An 8620-nucleotide genomic window follows, 5' to 3' on the forward strand; every position below is an offset into this window, starting at 1 on the left:
TCTGAGCTGGACCGCTCCGGGACCTTAATCACCTTCTCCATCGGACACTGTTGGTTGGTGTCACCTGAGCCAGTGTGTTTGTATGTGGGGGGGGGGGGGGGGGCGCAGTCATGACCGAGACCGCCCTGCATTACCCTGCGTCCGCAGAGCCCCCGTCTCCAGCTCGCCGTTTTCTCCACCAGCCAAACCAGATAGCGCATCTCCAAAAGCTCCTAACCGGGGTCTGCTGGGACTGAACTGGCCGGTGGTCCCGTCTGTGCTGGAACAGACACTTGACTTTCTCTAATCCTCTCCGGGCGCCGGGATTTATTTGGGAGTCCCGCTCCAGCGTGCTGTCGAGCCGAGACGTTACGCACTGGATACCAAACATACCGCATCTGTTCACGGGGCTAAAGCATCACTCGGAGGGTCAGTGAGGTCGATCGGACTCGGCGTGAACGCGCGTTCACCTGTTCCTCTCCTCGTCGGGGGGGGGGGAACGCATCTTTCAAAGCCCCATCACCCCCCCCCCCCCCCCCCCACCCCCCTTCCCCCCTTCCCCTCTTTGCTCCCCCCGCCCATCCGTCCTCTCCACCGCTCTGGACAGCTGTTAAAGGTTGCCTTGCCGTCATACTGGCAGAGTTAACCCAGCCTCATACCCACATTGCACGCGCATACCCATTGATCTATACGCCTGGGGAGCCGGGACACGCAGCCGCCGATGCCAACGGGAGTGTCGGCTGACGCTTGGACCCTGCGCAACTTCACGCGGATTCACAACACAAGAGAGGAACTCTCCGGACCGTCTGACTGGCTCAGACCGAGCGAGGAGACTGTCTCGGGGCCAAGTCCCATAGTGGAGGAGGGACGCAATGTGGCCCCTTCTTTCCACGCTGACCGTCTTGTAAGTCACTTTTATCACTTGATCATTTCATACTCTTGTCTCGTTTTTGTTTTTTTGTTAAATAAGTTTCACGATAGGCCACTGACCAAAATGATGGAAAGGAAGGTTGCAGCGTCTAAGGATTACATCACTCCTCATCAGCCCCCATAGAAAACATGCCATGGAAGGGCCTGTTTTGATTGGCTGACAGTTCGGGGTCACTGGGTCAGACTCAGGGCCCTGTTACTCATAAAAGCTGCCATAAACATCTCCATCACCATCTGCACTTACTGCAGGGATGACCAAGCGGACTTAGAAAAGGCCACTTTCCCATCACCAAGAAAATGCCTTGACCCCCCCCCATTGAAAATGTTTCAGAAGTTGAGTCGAATAACACCGGCTTTATCTAGTGGGTTAGGAAAATGACAAATTGCCAAGAGCAAATCTAAGGGAGGATACAAAGTCGGGGGGCTTGAGTTTGCCCATTTGAGGTGTGTCTTGTTAAAAGCCGAGGGATTTATTTTTCTTTCTTTGCGTCGGCTGTACTTCTCCCAGATGGCAGTCATCTCCAGATAGTTCTCATTCCTCAGACAACCTGGACAGGGTGTGTGCTGCTGCTTTCTCTCTCCCCATCTGCGTTTTCCCTCGCACTCTGCACGTACCCACCTCGTTTTTCCACAGATGCTTGCTCAGATAAAAGGTAATGAATTATTAAATAAATGACCGGCGGTGCCCCTGGCAGGATTTTGGATGAAACAGTCTCCCCTGTTTAGTCTGCTGGTTTTCATTTAGGTATTTTTACGGTCAGTCATCTTTCCATTCATTTCCTCCATTTCACATTGACCACAGCCACTTCACTATTTTACCAACTGAGAGCGCTCAGCCAGCGAGGAAAGCCAAGGGCTTTTTGCCACAGCAACCTGTTACTGCTCTCCTCCTAAAGCCACAAGCTCCATGTCAAGGCCTTCGGTTTCCCCCTAACCATTGCTCCACCATGGGCCTCGTTACGGCTAATGCCACGCTCACACGCCCACTGGCCTGACCGCCGTTCTTCAGCGAGGCCCGCCGCGGAACAGCTGAAACGTTTGCGTCGTGTTGAAGCTCTCTGTTCCAGCGTTGGCCTACCACCCTAACCACTGCTACACACAGCTGAAACCGCCGCTCCGCGCTGCATCCCACCAGGCCAACCGCTTTCACTCCACGCTGCTGAACGGTCCTCGGCGCTGAGGTCCGCTCATCTAACCGCAACCTCCATATGGTCGATCTGCTGGGATGCAGGTTTATGATGTCAGACCCTTGCTTGCTTTGGCTGCAGGCCAAGGTGCACCAGGCTTTCCCTTTCTCCATACCTCCTCCCGTCTTTACTTTTCTCAAATTTTACTCAGCGCTCTCTTATTCTCACGTTTTCTCATCCCTCCCCCCCACAGCTGGCTGATCCGGTCTCCCTCATTCCCTCTGTACTCTTTCTCTCTGTGGCTGGCATAATATGGAGTGTCTGTGGTTTTTCTGGGAGCCGGGGAATCCAGCGCAGAGGCACTTTTCCTGCAGTGTCCTCGGCAGCAGTGCAGCCGCCGTGTTTTAACAGCTGAGAGTCCTCACAATGCACAGGCGCCCAGGTTTTTTGGGCTGCGCAGACAAAACGCGACGGCCAACCCTCCACTGCAGTTCCTGGGGTATCTGTGAAGATGGGTTCAGGGGCCAACACATCAGCTCCGGACACAGGAGCGATTAGTATAGAGAGAAAGGATTCAAGAGGGTCGAAATGCGTTTGTTAGTCATGAGTTGAAACCCCTCCTCTTTCATACCCATTATTTATCTTCAGAACATTTCTCACTCTTTTTTGACCCTTCACTCCTCCTCCTCACACCTGCTGATCTGCTCATTCTTTCCGATTTCATCTCCACATAACGTCCGGGTCCCGTCAGGTTTCTTTTGCTCCATTTCCTCCTCTTTATTTTGTCCTGCCTTCTACCAATGCCTTTGTGTACTTTTCAGTCTCCTTCCCTCTATCTCACACCCTGAGCAGCACATGTCTTTGCCTCGGCCCATCTGTCAGCTGCCCAGTCCTCCTGTACGCCAATACACCATGCACACATCTGCACATCTGTGTGCATGCCCATGACAGTGTGGAGAAGCCCCCCCCCCCCCCCCCCCTAACCTCAAACAGAAAGAAGGATGGGAGGCAGGACACGATAGGAGAAAGGCAGTGTGGACAGAGAGACAGGGCGAGCGCGATAAGGCAGAGGCGAGATAAGGAGGACAACAAGTCAGAGAAATAGAGAGAAGACACATGCAGAGAGACGGCTAAAAACAAAGGTGGGGAAAGATGAAATTCGTAGAATTGAACTTCAAGTCTTCAGCCGCGAAAAATAGAGCAGTTCAAGGACTGCCAGAGGAGATTTTACACAACGCAAACACTCCCTCACTAAAGCTGTAAATAACATTTGATACATCCAAGGTCAAGGTCCAAACGTCAATTAAGTAATGTGATAATGTGAGAAGAATTTTAATTGCAGCTTTAACCAGCTGTTCCAATCATAAATTCTCAAACACTCCAAAGAGTCAACTAGAAATAATAAGCTAAAGCTATATTTTTAACGGGCTCTATATATTAAATCTGATGCAACGCCACCTCATTTTCCTCCATAAATCATCTTTCCACATGTTTCGAGAGGTCATGTTCTCCACTTATTCCTTCCATTTCCAAATGTGACCACAGTTTCGCCGCTCTCCAAAGCCACATCACAGGGAAGTAGCGCACCTGTAGTCCAGCCCCAGCTGTCTACATACACGGGGCAGCCAAATACGCCGGTCCATTCCGTCAGATGTCCGAACCAAAACATGCTCTAGTTGTCTCGGCATGCGTGCTATTTCGGCACAGTCCAAATCAGGTCATTTGGAGGCCAGATTTCGGTGTGACTAAAGTCAACGGGTCAGAAAGTGAGTTTGGACTGAAGACTCGTGGCAGAACGATAAACACCGTTCTGGGTGTCGTCTGTCTGCTGATCCCTGGACATCTGCCTGTCTGTCTGTCAGGTCTCTCTGCCAGCCACACACACACACACAGACACACACACACAGCTGTGTGAGTAATCGCCAATTGAGGAAAAGCGATGAGCAGAAAGAACAGCAGAGGAGAAAGCAATGGAAATGATGCCGTCGCAGGATTATTCTAACATTTCAGTGTTGCTTACTTATTTCTTAACTAATCTGTGGATATTTTCAGATGCATCCAGATGTTGCTGGTGATGGGCAACCCATTACAGGTGAGAATCTGCATTCCTTCCTACAGTAGAAGAGAAAATGTGCCTTTTGGTAAAATGTGTAGTTCTTGTATGTCTGTTCAAGAGTCTGTGTTTGTGTGTGTGTGTGTGTGTGTGTGTGTGCGCGCGTCTGGCCCCACCAGCAGGTACTTGGTGGAGATGGGGTCAACTTTAGTGTGCACGTGGAGAACCAGACGCAGGTGAGAGACACCATGAGTCGGCGACACCACCGGGTCTACCAGCTCTACAGTCGCACCAGTGGCAAACATGTCCAGGTGCTGGGACGCAGAATCAGTGCACGAGGTGAAGACGGAGACAAATATGGTAAGACACACACACACACACACACACACACACACTTCAGTACGCATGTGTATGCAATATTAGATTATTACTTGCACACACATGCAAGCTCACACTAAATAATTGCAGCAAGTACAAAGACTGAAAGGTTGAGCAAGTGTGTGCATGAATGAATACGAAATGCAACTGTGCAGGCACACACACACACACACGACTTTCCAGGCTTTGGCAGAGGGGCAGTGGAGCTTGTCTTGGGAATAAAAAGACCTCATCGACTGGCTGCTGACTCAATGATTCACATGGGGGGGTGGGGGGTGGGAGAGAGAGAGAGAAGTGAGTTTGAGAGAGAAGCCTGGCAGGTAGTGTTGGAGCGAGTGTTAGAAATTCATCTCCTTCATCGATCCATCCATTGATTTCTCATCCTCCCCGTTGTCTCCTATGGATTTTAAACAGCAGGCATCCTCTCCCTCCCTCCCACTCCCTCTGTCCATCCCCCCACTCCTTCCATCTTTCTCTGTCTAATGACATCTAGCCCATTCTTAAACCACACACAAAATCAGCGGACGGAAGAAAGCCAAGCCATCGAGCTCCAGTTCATACTTCAGTGTGTGTGTGTGAGCCGATAGTAACACTTCCATCCATTCAAAAACATGACAAGTAGCTCACACACACAATGCACAGCACAGAAAGGACATGTATGCATGAAGGTCGAAAGACGATGGGATAGAGCAGAAGGAAGACAGGAAGAGAGTGCGGGGAAGAGAGAAGAGGAGGGAGGCAGTTATTGATTTCTCTTGACCCCTTTTGTTGACTGAGGTCATGTCGGAACCATTTTCAGGATTTATTTTTAAACAGGCACAAGCGCTCTCTGAAGATGTGCAGTTGGTGAGGCATAATTGCCCGGAAGGACGAACACGCATGCACCTGCAAGCACACATACAAATACACGAGGTGTGCACGTGTGTGTGTGTGTGTGTGTGTGTGTGTGTGTGTGCGCACAACACACACACACCTTAAAACAACACTATCACAGACACTCAGTCTGAGTGGTGTCCCGCTCAGCTCGGCCCACCATGCTCCCGTCTACTCTTGGCTGTTATCTGTTTTATGAGGCCCATTTGTGGCCAGCAGCCTCCCCATCCACGTGTGTGACCGCTCTTATCCGACAACCATCTGTCCAAGCGAGAGACACTTACGTCGGCCTGTGATTTATCAGGACATTTAATAAAATCCAATGCCGTGATTCAACGTGAACGCCTTATCTGGTTTAAAGGCAAATCCAATTTCATGGCGGCTGGTGAGCTGCACAATTATCGTCACGCTTTTTGGCAGTAGGTTTGCTGGTGAAATCAACGATATTGTTCTTTGTCACAGCTCGGTGGCCTCGCACAAGATGCAAAGATGCAAGAGGAAAAGTTAGCATTAGCATAATCTTATCCACCCCTAACATTTGTGTGATACAACTGAAAAAAAAAAACCTTTGAAATACTTCAGACAAAAGACTATTCGTCTCTGCAATGCCTGTGGCTCTAATGTCTGTCTGTCCCTCTGTATGTCCCTTCACAAGCCCAGCTCGTAGTGGAGGCTGACACCTTTGGCAGCCAGGTGAGAATTCGGGGCAAAGAAACCAATTTCTACCTATGTATGAACCGGCGCGGCAAGCTTGTAGGAAAGGTGAGAGCACTATCTTGTCATTTCAGAGGCCTTTATCATGAACATCAAGAGTGTGCTATAGTTTTCTGACCCTGACCACCCTCTCTGTGTTTCTTCCAATGTGCGTGTGTGTCTGTCTGCGGTTTCTCTGCTCTCTCAGAAGGCCAGCAATCGAAGCGCAGACTGCGTTTTTGTGGAAAAGGTTCTGGAAAACCACTACACAGCTCTGATGTCAGCGCGCTACTCAGGCTGGTATGTGGGCTTCACTAAAAGAGGCCGTCCTCGCCGTGGCCCCCACACACTTCCCAACCAGCAGGATGTACATTTCATGAAGCGCTTCCCCCCCGGGGAGCAGCCTGACCTCACCACACCCTTCCGCTTCACCACCATCAGCAAGCGGGGCAAGAGGGTGCGTGCTACCGGGCCCCGCTAGTAGTGGCTAATGCTTGCACCCCACTCTCATGGCATCCAAAGCCTTGACCTGAGCCTGCCAATGGCAAACCCAGTCATCACTTCAGCCATGCACGACTGAGCAACTTCCTTTGTTGGGACAAACATTGACCAGAACCTTGATGAATCATTCTTGGGGTTAAGCTTTACACTGACTAATTTGCCACTACAGCCCCCTAGTTAGTGTTCATTCCTCTCAATTTTAGTTCCCTTCACTCATCCAACTGGAGCATCTCTGGTCTATCAATGGAAGCTACAAGGATCTGGTCTGCTCCGTTTCACAAGCTAGAAACACTAACAAAGAAATCTGGGAGGCCGCCAGAGTCCCGGGTTCGACAAAGGGCTTAATTCCACAGCCAGAAAAAAACGCAAGGCCTTCATGTCTCCTGTTCTGGACTAGCTGGACAATGTCAGGTATGGGATTACAACCTGGACCAGAGAGCGAGACAGAGCGAGAACGAGGGTAAGAAAGACTGAACAAGAGAGTGGGTGCAAAGCCTAGAGACGAAGGGGGGGGAAAAGAAGACAGCAAAGTTGACAAAGGGATAGATGGAATGATCTGCGCCGATCAAAGGACCATTAATGGATTGTTGACATGTGACGCACTTATTTGTCCCACGACTAAATTAGTGGGAACCTGTGAGGCTGTTGAATGAATGGAAGGATGGCTGAAAAAAAAAAGGATGAGTGACAGAATGATTGGGGGGGGGAGTGGCATACTGAATAAATGCCCTGTAAGGTTAGGCGGCAAGAAAATGTAACTAATAGTCTGTGTGTGTGTGTGTGTGTGTGTGTGTGTGTGTGTGTGTGTGAGAGTGAGTGATCCAACAACTGAGTGAAGCTGGATCTCAAGGGACTCTGGAAAGGGACCATCCAGTCCCTGCATGGACCCCGGGACAAACACACTGCAGGGACGGAAAGCTTTAGGAACTAGAATGTATGCAAACTCAAGCTGTACCAAAAAGCAGCTACGGCAAACAGAAACAACTGACCAAAGACAACTGGACAACTTCTTTGTGACTCCCTCCTGACACCCAGCCCCCTTGAGGACACTACGCCCTGGGCTCAGAGCGCAGGGGACAAGCATAGCCCCGGTCGATTAGCATTGCTATAGAAATGACCCGGGGGTGATGCTCCCCATGTGATAGTGTGGATACAGAATGCTGCTACCAGGACATTGAGTGGAACAAGCCAAAGTGTCACGCATAAACACACAGGAGGAAAAGAAAAAAAAAAAACATTAAAGGGAACAATTTATTGAATGTTATATATATAGTATATATATAAAAGAAGACAGAAACCATAAATAAGCAGTCTTACTATGATGGTTACTATAATTATTATGATAAAATTATTTCATTTATTTATTTCAGCTCTGTGCAGCAGTCTTTCCCCAACTCAGTAAACCTTAAAGAAACATTTCCTGTCTCCCAGCCTCCAAACTGTTTTCTTCATATTAACACTACACATATGGGCAAACTGGCTTTGGCGGCCTATTCATCGATTGGTCAAAAATAATCGCTTACATTGAGCAGCATCAGCTTATTTCCAGCGACAGCAAGCATCGTGAGTGTTTCATGGTCTCAGCTCAACTGGTTGCAGCCCTTGCTGGTGTCAAAATGGAGCATAGATTCTTTTTAAGTGACAAGCCATGCAGTGGCGAGAAATTCAGGCTTCTCTCCACAGTAGGAGGCCGACTGCAAATACACTCCGGAATCAAAGTGGATGTAAAAAAAAAAGTTGACCGTAGACTTCTCGTAGGGATAAGTGATACTCAATTGCTGTAGAAGATTTGTAGATTTCAGAGTTCTCTCCGTGTGGGTGGCTGTAAGAAGTCAGAGGCTCGAATACAAGACATTAAATTATTTGAAAAGCAATACAAAACGGGGATGGTCTTGGAAACTGCTGAGCTCCACTCATTTTCAAAAAAACAACAACCAACGGTGACTCTCCACTGCACGAAGTTTTGCCATGAATTCACAACATGAAGAGACTCAGACAAACCGATGAAGAGAAACATTCACTTGTGAGATAGTGTTTCATCCTGCTCTTGTCCGTCCATCCCTCCCTTTCCTTCCCGGTCCTAGCA

At 49.3% G+C, this 8620-nt stretch overlaps 1 protein-coding gene across 1 annotated transcript; it reads left to right on the forward strand.

Annotated features, from left to right (window-relative positions):
- The first annotated feature begins 851 nt into the window (after positions 1–851).
- On the forward strand, positions 852–6514 carry fgf18a (fibroblast growth factor 18a). Its single transcript, XM_068740195.1, has 5 exons — positions 852–883; positions 4089–4128; positions 4272–4449; positions 5996–6102; positions 6242–6514. Exons 1-5 carry the CDS (start codon positions 852–854, stop codon positions 6512–6514), a joined length of 630 nt encoding a protein of 209 aa, XP_068596296.1.
- The last annotated feature ends 2106 nt before the right edge of the window (positions 6515–8620 follow it).

Source organism: Brachionichthys hirsutus, chromosome 6 (assembly GCF_040956055.1).
Source record: "Brachionichthys hirsutus isolate HB-005 chromosome 6, CSIRO-AGI_Bhir_v1, whole genome shotgun sequence".
NCBI classification, from domain to species: Eukaryota; Metazoa; Chordata; class Actinopteri; order Lophiiformes; family Brachionichthyidae; genus Brachionichthys; species Brachionichthys hirsutus.